General features: G+C 41.6%; 1 protein-coding gene across 2 annotated transcripts in view; it reads left to right on the top strand.

Annotated features, from left to right (window-relative positions):
• The window catches only part of map3k19 (mitogen-activated protein kinase kinase kinase 19), a 72,110-nt gene that overhangs the window by 15,713 nt on the left and 39,217 nt on the right, over nt 1-17,180 (top strand). For both annotated transcript variants that reach the window (XM_043694039.2, XM_087989198.1), the window contains exons 3-5: nt 9,757-9,917; nt 10,798-10,886; nt 12,913-12,977. In XM_043694039.2, coding sequence (XP_043549974.2) covers nt 9,757-9,917; nt 10,798-10,886; nt 12,913-12,977 — 315 coding nt within the window. The remainder of the gene's footprint in view (nt 1-9,756; nt 9,918-10,797; nt 10,887-12,912; nt 12,978-17,180) is intronic.

Genomic DNA, 17,180 nt, shown 5'->3' with positions numbered 1-17,180 from the left:
ATATCTTGATTGTTTGTTGAGTCTTTCAATTGTTTGAATACCACGATAGTTTCACTTCTTTTATGTGTAAATCACAAAACCTTTTTTAAAATTTGCATTCTCAGGTTAACTGTAACAATTGATGTTAGCTAGACAATATGTTGAAGGTGTTAGCCCCCTGTGTTCTCTGTCTGTGCCATAATGTTTAGACTGATTCTAATCTTAGAAGTGAGATAAGAGTCTTTCACGAATTCATGCAGTTTTTGAGCAAAGTATAATGTAACTCTGCAAGTACAAACTCACCCCACAAACGTATATGTTTTCGTGTGTGTGTATATGAGTGTCTATGTGTGTGTGTATAGTGCAATGGTGGTCACCTGTAGTTTGACATGAACCCAAGGTCCCAGTTGAGGCCCTCCCTATGGGTACGGAACTTAGCTATCAGCCTCTGCTCGGCCACTTTTGGCTGCTGCCTGTCCCAAAGTCCGCCTCGGAGGATGGTCACCTGAAGGTCAGAGGTCGAATGTCCTGGATCACTGAAGTGTTCCCCAACTGGAAGGGAACACTCATAGAGTCATAGAGATGTACAGTATGGAAACAGACCCTTTGGTCCAACCTGTCCATGCCAACCAGATATCCCAACCCAATCTAGTCCCACCTGCCAGCACCCGGCCCATATCCCTCCAAACCCTTCCTATTCATATACCCATCCAAATGCTTCTTAAATATTGCAATTATATCAGCCTCCACCACTTCCTCTGGCAGCTCATTCCATACCCGTACCATCCTCTGTGTGAAAAAGTTGCCCCTTAGGTCTCTTTTATATCTTTCCCCTCTCACCCTAAACCTATGCTCTCTAGTTCTGGACACCCCGACCCCAGGGGAAAGACTTTGCCTATTTACCCTATCTATGCCCCTCATAATTTTGTAAACCTCTATAAGGTCACCCCTCAGCCTCCGACGCTCCAGGGAAAACTGCCCCAGCCTGTTCAGCCTCTCCCTATAGCTCAAATCCTCCAACTCTGGCAACATCCTTGTAAATCTTCTCTGAATCCTTTCAAGTTTAACAACATCTTTCCGATAGGAAAGAGACCAGAATTGCACGCAATATTTCAACAGTGGCCTAACCAATGTCCTGCACAGCCACAAGATGACCTCCCGAGCCCTGTATTCAATACTCTGACCAATAAAAGAGAGCATACCAAATGCCTTCTTCACTATCCTATCTACCTCAAGGAGCTATGAACCTGCACTCCAAGGTGTCTTTGTTCAGCAACACTCCCTAGGACCTTACCATTAAGTGTATAAGTCCTGCCAAGATTTGCAACCCCAAAATGCAGCATTTATCTGAATTAAACTCCATCTGCCACTTCTCAGCCCATTGGCCCATCTGGTCAAGATCCTGTTGTAATCTGAGATAACACTACACCGTTGTCCACTACACCGCCAATTTTGGTGTCATCTGCAAACTTACTAACTGTATCTCTTATGCTCACATCCAAATCATTTATATAAATGACAAAAAGTAGAGAACCCAGCACCGATCCAGTGATCACAGGCCTCCAGTCTGAAAAACAACCCTCTACCACCACCCTCTGTCTTCTACCTTTGTGTCAGTTCTGTATTCAAATGGCTAGTTCCCCCTATATTCTGTGAGCTCTAACCTTGCTAATCAGTCTCCCAAGGGGAACCTTGTCGAACGCCTTACTGAAGTCCATATAGATCACATCTACCACTCTGCCCTCATCAATCCTCTTTGTTACTTATTCAAAAAACTCAATCAAGTTTGTGAGACATGATTTCCCACGCACAAAGCCATGTTGACTATCCCTAATCAGTCCTTGCCTTTCCAAATACATCCTGTCCCTCAGGATTCCCTCCAACAACTTGCCCACCACCGAGGTCAGGCTCACAGGTTCCCTGGCTTGTCCTTACCACCCTTCTTAAACAGTGGCACCACGTTAACCAATCTCCAGTCTTCTGGCACCTCACCTGTAACTATCAATGATACAAATATCTCAGCAAGCCCTGTCTGTTGATTGTTGTGCGGTGCCCATTCATCCATTGCCATAGCCTTGTTCGGTTTCCCCAGTGTACCATGCCTCAGGGCATCCTTACCTGCAATGTATAAGATAGACAACGTTGGCTGAGTCACATGAGTACCTGCCACGTACATGGTGGGAGGTGTCCCTAGGTGTAATGGTGGTATCCATGCCCACACTCTGACATGTTTTGCAGCACCTACCATGACAGGGTTGTATGGAGTTGTCCTGAAAGCCGGGCAGCTTGCTACGAACAATGATCTGTTTGAGGTTTGGCGGTTGTTTAAAGGCAAGCAGTGGAGGTGTGGGGAAGGTCTTGGCGAGGTGCTCATCCTCATTGATAATGTGCTGCAGGTCACAAAAAATATGGTGTAGTTTTTCAGTTCCTGGGAAGTACTGGGCAACGAAGGGTACTCTGTCGGTTGCAGCACGTGTCTGTCTCCTGCGGAGGTCATTACTGTTCCTTGCTGTGGCACGTCGGAACTGGCAGTTGATGAGTTGAGCATCATACCCCATTCTTATGAGTACTTCCAAGTTCCCGTCATGTTCCTCCTCATCTGAACAGATGCGGTGTACGTGTAGGGTTTGTCCATTGGGGATTGCTGTTGTCATATGTTTCGGGTGGAAGCTGGAGAAGTGTAGCATTGTGAGGTTGTCTATGGGTTTGTGGTAGAGTGTGTTGCTGAAGTGTCCATCCTTGATGGAGATGCATGTGTCCAAGAATGAGACAGATAGTTGAGAGTAGTCCATGGTGAGTTTGATGGTGGGATGAAACTTGTTGATATCACTGTGTAGTTTTATCAGTGACTCCTCGCCATGGGTCCAGAGGAAGAAAATGTCATCAATATACCTGGGGTATAATGTTGGTTGGAGGTCCTGCATAGAGAAGAAGTCTTGTTCGAACCTGTGCATGAAGATGTTGGCATATTGGGGTACAAATTTGATCCCCATGGCTGTTCCGTGTGTCTGGATGAAGAACTGGTTGTCAAAGGTGAAGACGTTGTGATCGAGGATAAAGCGGATGAGTTGTAGGATTGTTTTTGGAGATTGGCAGCTGTTGGTGTTGAGTACTGAGGCTGTTGCCGTGATGCCGTCATTGTGGGGGATGCCGGTGTAGAGTGCTGAAACATCCATTATGACGAGGAATGTTCCCGGTTCGACTGGTGCTGAGTTTCTGTAAGAAATCCGTACTGTTGCGACAGAAGCTGGGGATCCCCTGTACAATAGGTTTCAAGATGCCTTCAACATAGCCGGAGAGATTCTCACATAGGGTCCCATTGTCTGATACGATGGGACGTCCTGGTGTGTTGGCTTTGTGTACCTTTGGAAGGCAGTGCAACATGGTCATTCTAAAAGATGAGAAACTTAACAAACAATCCAGGTCTTTTTCAATATATAATTTCAGTTACATCACACTGTAAACTTTTGCTATAAATTCTGTGTCTTACAATCTTATACTCCACAATCACCTGATGAAGGAGGAGTGCTCCGAAAGCTAGTGCTTCCAAATACGCCTGCTGGACTATAACCTGGTGTTGTGTAATTTGTAACTTCATAGCTCGTGAAGGCAGTATCCGCTCTGTATCTTAACTTTGCAAAAATCTTCCTTGGGTCTACTGGTCTAGCTTTCAGCAAATGAAAGCCGCATGGGCATTGTCATCTGAAGAGGCATTTGATCATATTAAGTGGCCGAGCTGGCTTGAAGGAGAAAGAAGATACTCCTGCTCCTTGTTTCTATATTTCGAAGTGAGAGAACAACTGTCTCCTAATAAGGACTTTTTAATATATTTTTTTCTCTATGGAGTGTTAGTTTGTACTATGTTAATCATCTTTCTGAAACTTTCTAACCACTGAATACAGGACAGATCCCAACATGGTCATCTTCCTCCTCCACCTCAATGTCAGCTTTTCAGTTTGGCAATCTATCGTACTAATGTCACCTCCAAATGGCACAAAGAACAGAAAGGAAACTGGCAATTTTTAGAGTCATAGAGTCATAGAGATGTACAGCATAGAAACAAACCCTTCAGTCCAACTCGTCCATGCTGACAGTTTCCCAACCTCATTCAGTTCCACCTGCCAGCACCTGGCCCATATCCCTCTAACCCTTCATATTCATATACCCATCCAGATGCCCTTTAAATGTTATAATTGTAGCAGCCTCCACCACTCCTTCTGGCAGCTCATTCCAGACTCGCACCAGCCTATGTGTGAAAAGGTTGCCCCTTAAGTCCCTTTTAAATCTTTCCTCTCTTACCCTAAACCTATGCCCTCTCGTTCCAGACTCCCCCACATCAGGGAAAACACTTTGTCTATTCATTCTATCCATGCCCCTCCTCTATAAGGTCACCCTTCAGCCTCTGATGTTCCAGAGAAAACAGCCCCAGCCTATTTAGCCTCTACCTATAGCTCAAATCCTCCAACCTGGCAACATTTTTGTAAATCTTGTACAAACCCTTTGAAGTTTCTCAACATCCTTAAAAAACAAAGAGACCGTAATTGGATGCAGTATTTCAAAAGTGGCCTAACCGATGTCCTGAACAGCCGCAACATGCCCTCCAAACTCCTGTACTCAATACTCTGACCAATAAAGGAAAATATACCAAACACCTTCTTCACTATCCTATCTACCTGTGACTCAACTTTCAAGGAGCTATGAACCTGCACTCCAAGGTCCCTTTGTTCAGCAACACTCCCTAGGACCTTACCATTAAGTATATAAGTCCTGGTTGTCAGCCAAAACAGCCTAACCTCTCCAAACCGCAAATTTACATTTATATAGCCCCTTTCACAACCTCAGCAAAGTGCAATGTCACCACTGTCATACTTTCACAATACTTTCACAGGGTGGCCATTGTTGTAATGTGAGGAAATGGGGTGGAGGGTAACTAATTATGCATAGCAAGACTCCAAATGAGCAGATACTGTGTTTCACTGATGTTCTGAGGGGTATGTACTAAAATGTCAAGCTGACGAGGCAAAAATACTGCTCTTTTTTGAATGCTGTGGGATCTTCCAGGTCCACCGGAGAAAGGAGGCAGACACAGCCTTCTGGGAATTTAACACAGTCGTAAGACCATTTACACACCACCACCAAGCAGTTCAATTACAAGACATTAAGCCGCATGAACTTATCAGAAAACAAACGATTATCACAGTACGCTGTCAAAATATTGCCAGGATTAAATGCCAAATTCACCAGAATTGTCAAATAAAAACCATGTCTTGTCAACCGAATTCTAGCAGATCCGAAAGTGGACCTATGGATACGATAGGCCCTAGATAATGAATTACATTCCACATGGCACCTGTACCACGGAAACCAGTTTTCTTCAAACAAGTTTTCATTTTACACCAGCGGGTCATGCAGATCTGCCCAAAATTCCACCTACACATAACTGATTACACAAGCCAAACCTGCCCAGCTAAATGACTTCTCGTCTGGAAATCAAAGCCACAAACCAAGATAGTAAATCTGTGCAGAGAGAGAGCACTAGCTCTGTTATAACTGCAGGACTGTGCCCAGATCTGGGCACCATAGGTACGGGAGGATATAAGAGCATTAGAGAGGCTGCAGAAAAAACTCATGAGGAGGGGTGCCAGGGATGAAAGACCTCTGTGCAGAAGCTGGGCTTCACCCTTTTGCAGAAGAGGAGACTTGATGGAGATGTTAAAAAAACACGAGTGCACAGTAGGTTGTGAATAGCATTCCCTATGGTTGGAAAACCGGGAAGCAGCAGAAAATCAATGCAAGATGATTGGCAGAAGAAGCAGTGGGTGGTGGTTTTCTTTCTGATAACATGCAGAGTTAGGTTCTTCGTGAGACAAACACCTTGAAGTTTATTTACAACACCACGCTATTTACATAGAACATAGAACAGTATGTTGTGCCAGCCTTTTATCCTACTCTACATGTCCTTCATTGTACTATCTTTCATGTGCCTATCTAAGAGTCGCTTAAATGTCCTTAATGCATCTGACTCTACTACCACTGCTGGCAGTGACTGGAAGCAGTTGTCTGTCTAAGGACAGCACTCTAGGATGTAAAATAAGTACTCTGCATGAGAAAATAGCAAGAGTTTCTTTTAATTTGATCTCTCTTGTTTGGAGGTGTCTTTTCCTTCTCCTTTCTAACAGCTCCTCATTCCCACTGCAGTTTCCCAATCTTACCCCAATTGTTCTGTCATTCTCAGGCAAAAGGGAGCCAAGCTCCTTGTGTATGCCTCACTTACCACCTCACCACAACATTCCCAGCGCAGGCATCCACCGCAACACCCCCTCGTGATGCAGGCCTCCCCCTACCCTACACCTGACGCTGGCTTTGCCTCCCTCTTACTTGGACCCTGACTTACACCTTGGTTCCTCAGCTCCCCCATCAGCAGTGCATGCACATGGACTATGGAATGCACAGGTGCTTACTATGGCCTGTCTTGTCATGACCAGCTGACATTATAGGCCACTGCACATGTGCGGTGGCTATCTTTGGGATAATCACTCTGTTTTAGTTTATGTCAAACTAAGGGTTATCTCGTGGCATTTGCTAAACACTTGCATGGACGAATAAGTATGTAAAGTCCCATTTTCCATTCTTAGCAATGTGAACATGAAAGCCTGAATCAAGAGTCTTTGCTGAAGTGGGCTTATATTATGCATATCAATCCTGAATAAGCATTTCTATACTTATTCTACAAAGCATAATTTATCCAAGGCCTAATTTCTTACATGAATAATGTTTAAAAAGAAATTGAATTGCCAATTAATTGTTGTACAGATGACAAAACAAGATTTCAAGTTATAAGACTTAGAGTCATAGAGTTATAGAGATGTACAGCACGGAAACAGACCCTTTGGTCCAACCCGTCCATGCCGACCAGATATCCCAACCCAATCTAGTCCCACCTGCCAGCACCCAGCCCATATCCATCCAAACCCTTCCTATTCATATACCCATCCAAATGCCTCTTAAATGTTGCAATTGTACCAGCCTCCACCACTTCCTCTAGCAGCTCATTCATACCTGTTCCACCCTCTGTGTGAAAAAGTTGCCCCTTAGGTCTCTTTTATATCTTTCCCCTCTCACCCTAAACCTATGCCCTCTACTCCCCAACCCCAGGGAAAAGACTTTGCCTATTTACCCTATCCATGCCCCTCATAATTTTGTAAACTTCTATAATGTCACCCCTCAGCCTCCGACGCTCCAGGGAAAACAGCCCCAGCCTGTTCAGCCTCTCCCTGTAGCTCAGATCCTCCAACCCTGGCAACATCCTTGTAGATCTTTTCTGAACCCTTTCAAGTTTTACAACATCTTTCTGATAGGAAGGAGACCAGAATTGCATGCAATATTTCAACAGCGGCCTAACCAATGTCCTGTACAGCCGCAACATGACCTCCCAACTCCTGTACTCAATACTCTGACCAATAAAGGAAAGCATATCAAACGTCTTCTTCACTATCCTATCTACCTGTGACTCCACTTTCAAGAAACTATGAACCTGCATTCCAAGGTCTCTTTGTTCAGCAACACTCCCTAGGTCCTTACCATGAAGTGTATAAATCCTGCTAAGATATGCTTTCCCAAAATGCAGCACCTGAATTAATCTCCATCTGCCACTCCTCAGCCCATTGGCCCATCTGGTCAAGATCTTGTGTTAATCTGAGATAACCCTCTTCGCTGTCCACTACACCTCCAATTTTGATGTCATCTGCAAACTTACTAACTGTACCTCTTATGCTCGCATCCAAATCATTTATGTAAATGACAAAAATTAGAGGGCCCAGCACCGATCCTTGTGGCACTCCACTGGTCACAGGCCTCCAGTTTGAAAAACAACCCTCCACCACCACCCTCTGTCTTATACCTTTGAGCCAGTTCTGTATCCAAATGGCTAGTTCTCCCTATATTCTGTGAGATCTAACCTTGCTAATCAGTTCCCATGGGAAACCTTGTTGAACGCCTTACTGAAATCCATATAATTATATCTACCGCTCTGCCCTCATGAATCCTCTTTGTTACTTCTTCAAAAAACTCACTCAAGTTAGTGAGACATGATTTCCCACGCACAAAGCCATGTTGACTATCCCTAATCAGTCCTTGCCTTTCCAAATACATGTACATCCTGTCCCTCAGGATTCCCTCCAATAACTTGCCCACCACCGAGGTCGGGCTCACAGGTCTATAGTTCCCTGGCTTGTCCTTACCACCTTTCTTAAACAGTGCACCATGTTTGCCAACCTCCAGTCTTCCGGCACCTCACCTGTGACTATCGATAATACAAATATCTCAGCAAGAGGCCCAGCAGTCACTTCACTAGCTTCCCACAGAGTTCTCGGGTACACCTGATCAGGTCCTGGAGATTATCCACCTCTACCCATTTCAAGACTAACAACACTATTAACAATCCAATCTTTATGTTGGCAACTTATTATTTAAACCAGTAAACAGGACATTCCCCTTTTGCTTTTAGCACAATCAAAATCACACTTCACAGTCTGTCCAATGTTAGCGTATATAAAAACCTTGCAGCCTTCTTTCTAATAAAACAGTTTGAGGTTATTGTAATCTCATACAATCAAATACACAAGTGTATTGTCTTGCAGATTGCAAAGCAGGTCATATGACCCCTTCCATTTTACCTTAAGTTAAAGACAGAGGATAGAATTTTCTGGTCACAGTGGAGGTAAACTCAGAGGTTGGAAGGGCATTTAATCTGGTAGGGTAATGGTGCAACTGATTGCCATCTCCTATCTCCACCAGTATTAAGTTCTGGACAGGACGATCCATGGGTGAACTTCCCAGCCCATTGTTAATGCAGGTCCTTAAGTGACAACTAGCATTGACCCAACTGTAATGGACTTGCTGACAAGAGACCCTCCCAGAGATAAAAAGGATGCAGGCTATATGATGACAGGGGGGAAAAGGGAGAGTTTTGATCAAACATGCTCAAAGAATGGTTATGTGCATGGATATGGGGCAGTATTGATGACAGGGAGATGCCCACTGTGCACCACCTTCTGCCATTGCCTTCGACCCCCTGATACCCTGTTCCAATAACCTCCAACCTTGGAAACCCCTCCCTTTCACAAATCATCTACTTTTGTCCTGTATCCTTGGGTTAATGCCATTGTCAGTGAAGGGACTCTATTAATGATGCGGTAGGAAGTTCATCCATGGATTTTCCTGCCCAGGCAGAAGTCGTGACCTGTTCTGTGGCATTGCTAAGTGCAGGAGTTGCTAGCCAATGATTATTCAGCATTTCTTACTACAAGAGATTTCTGCCTATGGGAACCTAATTCCAGATGAAGGCCTGTCTGTGGTTTCAGACTACCCTGATCAGTAGAAGATCCAGTCTTTCATTAAAAGATGCAGAGCAGGTACCTCACCAATTTTGCAACAGCTGGGAGAGACCCTTGCCACCCCCAGAAGATTCCACCCACAGTCCCAAATCATATTGATCTTCTGATTCTCACAATTCCAACAGAATATTAACAAATGGTGAAAGGAAAACTTTTCCACTACTCTTTTGCAGAAGTACAAACTTAGAAATATTTGAAGTGATAGTGTGGGGTAGGTTGTTGACCTCAAACAGTGATGCAGTTCACTCGTGAGCAAATTATTGTGGCATTGTTTTTTTCCTTAAAGCGATGGCTTGGAAAGCACATTTCTAATTCTACCAGTTAAAATCCTTGCACAAACAAGTTATTCAATATGTTGTAATATTTTATTATTTTCTTCCAGTTTGAAGAAAGATTATTGGATATAAATTACAACAAACATGATGGCCACACTCCCCTTGTATTAACTGTACAAGATGTGGACATGTTGGAAAAACTGAGAGATCTTAAACCTGCAGAATACAGACCAACAGAGGTTGTTCAAGAATTTCTTGAACATAACGAGTAAGTTTAAATTTAGTACAATGGAATATATACTGTCTTCAAACTGTCGATTTATCTATTTTGGTACTGGATTCAGGCCAGTTTTTCTTTCTTATAAACTGTAAAGCAGGTGTAAATGTAAACTAACTGGGTCCAAATTATATTGAGTGGAAGTTTTCCATTTTTTGTTGAAGTGTAGGGAGTGAGTGTGTTAGGTAGTGACTGCTAAGAAAACTTGCCATATCATGTAACGAAATGCAGACAGACAGAGAATAGGTGAGTTTCTTGGTTAATCTTGGATGTTAGTGTCCTAAGTCCGTAAGTGTGTAGATAGAGCTGTACTCCTCAGGGCTCCAGTGGTGAGAAGGTAGGTTTGTTTTCAACTTTTCTTGTGGATTTGAGGTTTCAGAGAGAAAGCAGTCAGGGAGGTCAGTGGCTTGGACAGTGGGGTGGCTTTCAGAGACCACCTTCTTGCACCCCCTTTCTTGCCTCTGAATCCCCTGGGGACATTATGGTGGGCTTCACAGTTGAGAAATTCTCCAACTTTATCACCTGCCAGGGAGGACGTTGGTCTGGAAGGTTGTGGTTTGAGTATGTGGCCATTAATTGACCATTGAACAGCCTAAATTGCTGGCAGGCCAGGAGGTCACGCGTGCATCTTCTCACCCTCAACATAATTAGTGAGATGGTGAGAAGGGAATGAGTTTCTCTCCAAATCCTCACACCATTCTCTTTTGCGTTATCTCTCTTGCCACCTCCAGAAGGGCAAAATCACATTTAACATCTTGAGTAGCGATTGATATTAAATTGCCAGTTCATGCCAGTTCATCAAAGGCAAAGTTAAATAAACAGTAATATTTTTAAAGAACAATTGAATTAATTTTTTTTATGATTCAATCAGAAGGTCGGTTAGTCAGTATGCAGCCCAAGTGAAAAAAACAGCAGGAAAACATCTGACAGATGTACTACCAAATCAACTCTCACTACAAGGTAAAAACCAAAAGGAAACTGTGGATACTGTAAATCAGAAACAAAACCAGAAATTGCTGAAAAGCTCAGCAGGTCTGGCAGTATCAATGGAGAGAAATCAGAGTGAACACTTCGGGACAAGTGAACCTTCCTCAGAACTCAAGGCATCAGTCGACCTGAAACATTAACTCTGATTTCTCTCTGTCAATGCTGCCAGACCTGCTGAGCTTTTCCAGCAATCTCTGTTTATCGCTCCAAGGTAAACTTCCTTCTATCTGTTTTAACAATGATTTTCAAGGAATTAGTAAGTCAAAATTTCTTGTTTATAATATACCTTATTGGAATGTAATGTGAAATAACTTAGATAATGATAATCAATTAATGTATCAATAAATTTGAGACCATTAGAAGTTAAATGCTTGAACCAGCAAAATATTTATTTATTAACAAAGACAAATGAGTTAAATTAGAAATATCTGAAACACTATTAAAAATAATAAATCATGTAAGATAAAATATATTACATTATTTTTATTTCTTTTAATCTGTAAAAGATCTGTCATATCCTAATAGCTAGCTAAGAAACTTTGGATACTATATTTAGCCTTTTTTTGTAGCTAATTATCTACAGGAGCAAGAATCGTTTATTTTCTGTTTATGGATGTTATATCCAGTTCTGAAACCTGATTAAGAACCTTGAGAGTCAAATTGATCCAAATAAAGCAAAATATCATATTAAATTCAACATCACACTGATTATCATAGCTGAAAGATAATTGCACAATTGTGTATGGCTTTATGTATTCACCAGATAATGGTTTTACAATATATTGGGCTGAACATTTCTGCTTTTGGCTAAGTGTCAGTTTAGTGAATTTTCATGCAAGTTTTCTCGTAATTTACTAAACCCGCCTCATTAGCTACTGCACCCCTTTGACCTGATTCTAGCCACATCCTACCACCTGTTGTCACTATAAGAACTTGTCTCTCACCAACCATCCACCCAAGAGGCTGGCATACCTGGCACCCATGTCTTTTTAAAAAGGCTGCTGTGCAACCAGACAAGCATTGGTAATCCTTTGTTGGCAATGAAATGGCACAGCTGCCACAAAGTCATGCTGTCAGTGTCACATAGCTGGCATGGCTGACACTGCCTCGTACAAATAGTCTCTCACCTTTATTGCTGGTTAATTGCCATGCCCTTGAGTTTACCTGTCCTTAGCTATATCCGATCTAAACAACCTCTCTAAGTCACTGTCACTCTGTTCTCAGTGCCCAATTATAGACCCAAAAGGTCACTGTCACTCTGATCTCAGTTCCCAATATCAATCTAAATCTTGTCAATGTCCAGCAGGGATAATCCACATACAGGCAAGTAATCAGACTATTTCAAACATACGTTTTTGTTGCAATCAGTAAAAGCAAACACAAAAAAAATTATAGGCTGCATTCCATCAACATCAACAACGAAAACTCTTTGCAGTAAGCAGTGAACCCAAAGTTGCTAGGTACATGCCCTGACTCCCATGTCAAGAATTCTCAGAGTTTAGATTGCTTGTGGCAAGTGGTATGATATGAAGTTACATAATCACGAGATAGACGTAAGGAGGTTATGAACAAGCAATAATCCCCCTTCTTGGGCATATTAACTAGTGATAATCACATCTCAATGCCTGGAATTTGCTTTAAAAATGTAGTGAGTTGCTCCCAATATCAAAACAGGCTTCACTGGGCTTCACATGCAATTCTGCCCGTATATCTCACAATAGCCCGTGTGCTCAGGCCCCTATAAAATTCCATTTAGAATATTCAATGAACCTTTAAATGGCAAGAAAGAAAATATTATATTTGAATAGGTGAATGGCTGAATATAAGAAGAAGTCTTAAGAGCAGGAACAAATTTTGCAGATATTAACAAAAATTAAATTAGGCTCTGCTCTTAAATGGAAACAAAATAATTTAAAGGAAGTGCTGTCCATATTGGTTAAAGAAAGTCTGTGGTTTGCATGCTGAGGACTCTCTCATAATGTAGCATAACCATTTTTAGGTAGCTTCCTGGCATACGGAGAACAGAATTGTCTAAAGGTCGATCTGAGCACCGGCAGTTCACAGGTAACAATGTGTTTCATTTCTTATTGAAAAGAAATCAAATCTGAGCAAAAAAAACATTAAATTTAACGTAAAGGATTTCTTTTAATCTTCAGTGATGTTGATTAGCTGGAATTTATAATTATCCTAGAAATAAATATTTTGATACTTTTGGCTCGAGGAAAACAGGGATATGCGAAAGTATTTGAATTAGTTGCTGAATCATTACAACGGGAAGGTACAACATATAGTGCCCTTGTCCATTAGGTACAAGATTCTTGTGTCTGGTAGAGATGAGAGCACAGACTGCTGGGGAAAAAAATGAGCAAATTTCATTCAAGTGGGAGAGAAAAGAAAAATAGGAAGGAAGGATCCAGTTATCATCATCCATGCACGTACCAACTTCATAGATAGAACTAGGAAAGAGGTCATGTTGAGGGATTACAAGCAACTCGGGACTTAAAAGCAAAATAATGAAGGTAATAATCTCTGGAAAATGACCTGACACGTGCAAATTGGTTTGGGTAAATAAAATTGCTGAGGTAAACGTGTGGATCAAAGATCAGTGTGGGAGAAATGGTTTTGGATTCATGGGGCACTGGCAGCTGTATTAGGGCAAGAGAAAGTTGTACTGTTGGATTGGGCTTCATTTGTACATTGCTGGGAGCAGCAGTCCTGGTGAATTGTTTAACTAGGGTTGTAGATAGAGCTTTAAACTAATTAGTGGGGGCAGGGGGAGAGTACAAAAGAAGCAAAGTTTAAAAAATGAAAAAAGAAATGAGAGAGCAAAGGTGCAAAGCAGTGAAGCAGGGAATGATAATCAAAGTCTGACAGGAAGGGGTCGAAAATATATGAAGAAGAGTGCAGCATAATTTGAACTAGAGAGAGTATCAATGGTAAAAAGTCAAAGCTTCAAGTTCTATATTTGAATGCACATCGTACTTGTGACAAACTTGATGAGTTGACATCACAAATAGAAATAAATAATTATGATTTGGTAGCTATTACGGAGAATGGCTGCATGACGAACAAGACTAAGAATATTCACGAGTATTCAGTGTTCTGGAAGAATAGGTAAAATGGAAAAGGAGGTGGTGTTGCTTTATTAATAAAGGAGTGCAGGGAAATGGTGAGAGGTGATGCAGTTGCAATAGATCATGATGCGGAATCAGTTTGAGTGGAGATAAGAGATAGCAAGGGAAAGAAATCATAGATGGGAATTGTTTACAGGCTCCATGAAGGATTGGTAACTGTAGGACAAAGTACAAATTGGGAAATAACGGAGACATGCAAGAAAGATACTACAATTGTCACAAGTGATTTAATTTGCTTATAACCTGGAAAAATCAGATGGATAAGGGTAACATGGAAGAAAAATTGGAAATGTGCATCAGGGATTATTTCTTACACAGTACATTGCACAACCTGACTGGGAACAGGCTAATTTAGATCTAGTAATGTGCAATGATTTAGGATTAATAAGCAATCCTGTAGTTAAGGATAGTGATCACAATATGGTAAAACTTCAAATTCAGTTTGAAGAAGAGCAACTTAGTGTTCTCAACTTAAATAAGGGCAGATTTATGAAGAAAGAGTTGTTTAAAGTGAGCTGGGAAAATAGATTAAGGGGAAAGTTAATAGATGAGAAGTGACAGACACACAAACAAATCTTTCAAAACACTCAGCAATGATTTATTCAATCAAGAAGAAAGACTCAATGAGAAGGAGAAACCACCTGTGGTTAACAAAAGCAGTTAAGTAGAATATTCAGTCAAAAACTAAGGTATACAAAGCAGTGAAACCAGTGTTTGGTCAGAGGTTGGAGAATTTTTAGGAAACAGCAGTGATGACTAAAAAGCTAATAAAAAGGGAGTAGATTAATTATGAAAGTAAATTGGTAATAAATATAAAAATAACAGAAAAAGCTTATATATTTATATATATATGTGTAAAAGAATAGTGATAGTAAGTGTGGGACTCTTGGATGTCCAAATGAGGAGTTAATAACAGAGAACAGGGAAATGGCAGATAATTTAAACCAATACTTTGCATCAGTCTTCACAGAGGAGGATGCTTTGAACATTCCAAAGATGACCAAAGTATTAATGTTAGGAAAGATTTTATAGCAGTTTCCATCACAACGGACAAAGTATTTTACAAACTGACTAAAGGCCAGCAAGCCATAGCAGTCTCATGGACTCTCTCCAAAGGATTTAAAGGAAGTCACAGCACCAGGGTCCCAAGTTTGATTCCAATCTTGGGTGACTGTGTGTAGTTTGCACATTCTCCCTGTGTCTGCGTGGGTTTCCTCCAGGTGCTCCGGTTTTCTCCCACAATCCAAAGATGTGCAGATCAGGTGAATTGGCCATGCTAAATTGCCCATAGTGTTAGGTGCAATAGTCAGAGGGAAATGGGACTGGGTGGATTACTCTTCGGAGGGTCAGTGTGGACTTGTTGGGCCAAATGGCCTGTTTCCACACTGTAAGGAATCTGTCTACCTATCTAATCTAATCTAAGTGGCTGCAGAAATAGTAAAGGTGTTGAGCAAAATATTCCAGAACTCATTGGATTTCTTGAGGGATCTTGATGGAAGTGGATGAGTGTAATGTATCCAAATTTACTGTTAATACAAAAGTAGGTGGGACATTAGGAATTTCCAATAGGCTGAGAGTGGACAAAACATAGTAAATGGAATTTAATTTAGGAACATGCCATACGCTGTGGTGGAATAATTAAAAGGCAGAAATAGAAAGACACTCCAAAATATAGTTCAACAAAGAGGGATGGGGTGTTCTTGTGCATGAAAAATAAAATGTTAGCATGCAGATGCTGCAAGTAATGAGGCCTGAAATAACTTGACAGAGGCTAATGTGGCCAGGGAATTAGTCTCAGGCACAGCCAAGAAGGGGCAATGCCTATGTGAAGGAGAGGGTAGGGATCAAATCAATGGAATTGGAGGGGGAAATAAAACACTCCACCCACCCCACCCCCTTCCCGGCGATGCTCAGCTCTCCCTAAAAGCATCGAAAGTGTTGGTGGACACTGCATTTTCCTTCTCTAAGGACACCTGGGCAAAAGTCCTGCTTATTTTTTTGTTCTACCCCACACTACTGCCTAACTGCGGTAGTGCTTATTTTTCCCAAGCACCCATGTCGTGTGTATGCAGGCGTAGGACACTATGAAAAACAACAGGTGCTTAAATCTTTATTTTTATACCACCACGAGGAAGAAATGAAACATCCGAGTGGCCAGTGACAAGCAATGCCCTTCTCAAAGGGCAATGCAAGTCCTGCTTATATTTGTCAGCCAGGGCTCCTGAATTGGCCCAGGTTAACAACTCCAATCAAGAATCTCATAGTCAATGAGATCCACCTGGCCCTCAGGGAAGTCTCATTACAACTATGCTGGGTATTGGTGAGGCTGTACCTGGAATGCTGTGTTTGGTCCCTGTATTTAAGGAAGAATATACTGGTATTGGAGGCAGTTCAAAAGAGGTTCACTAGGCTGATTACTAGGATGAAGAGTTTGATTTACTGAGAATAGCTAAACAGGTTAGGCCTTTATATATTAGTGTTTAGAAGAATGAGGTACGATCTATTAAAACATGAAAGATTTTGAGGGGCTTGACAGAGTAAAGGTTCAGATTTAAAAACAAAATACAGCAGATGCTATAAATCTGAAACAGATTCAGAGAATGCTGGAGAAACTCAGCAAGTTTTGCAGCATCTTGAAAACAGAAACAGACTTAACTTTCTGAGTCTGGTACGACTTCTTCAGACTGTTGAGAATGATATTTCTCAAATGGTAGGGGAATCTTAAACGAGGAGACATAGTTACAGAATAAGGTGATACTCATTTAAAATTGAGATGTGACAGAAGTTCTTCATCCAAAAGGTACTGAATGCTTTACCCCAAAGAATTATATATGTCAGAGTCATACAGCATGGAAACAGACCCTTTGGTCTAATTAATCCATGCCAACTAGGTTTCCCAAACTAAACTAGTCTCATTTGTCTATGTTTGAACCATATTCCTCTAAACCTTTCCTATTCATGTATCTGTCCAAATGTCTTTTAAATTTTGCAGCTGTACCTGGCTCTGGCAATTCATTCCATATACGCATTACCCTCAATGTGAAAAATTTGCCCCTCCTGTCCCTTTTAAATCTTTCCCCTCTCACCCTAAATCTATGCCCTCTAGGTTTGAACACTCCTACCCTAGGGAAAA

This window comes from Chiloscyllium plagiosum, unplaced genomic scaffold, assembly GCF_037043375.1.
Source record: "Chiloscyllium plagiosum isolate Xiang-an unplaced genomic scaffold, Cpla_swu_hap1 HiC_scaffold_7, whole genome shotgun sequence".
NCBI lineage: Eukaryota > Metazoa > Chordata > Chondrichthyes > Orectolobiformes > Hemiscylliidae > Chiloscyllium > Chiloscyllium plagiosum.
Note: the sequence above shows the minus strand (reverse complement) of the source record. Positions and strands in the feature narration are given on the sequence as shown.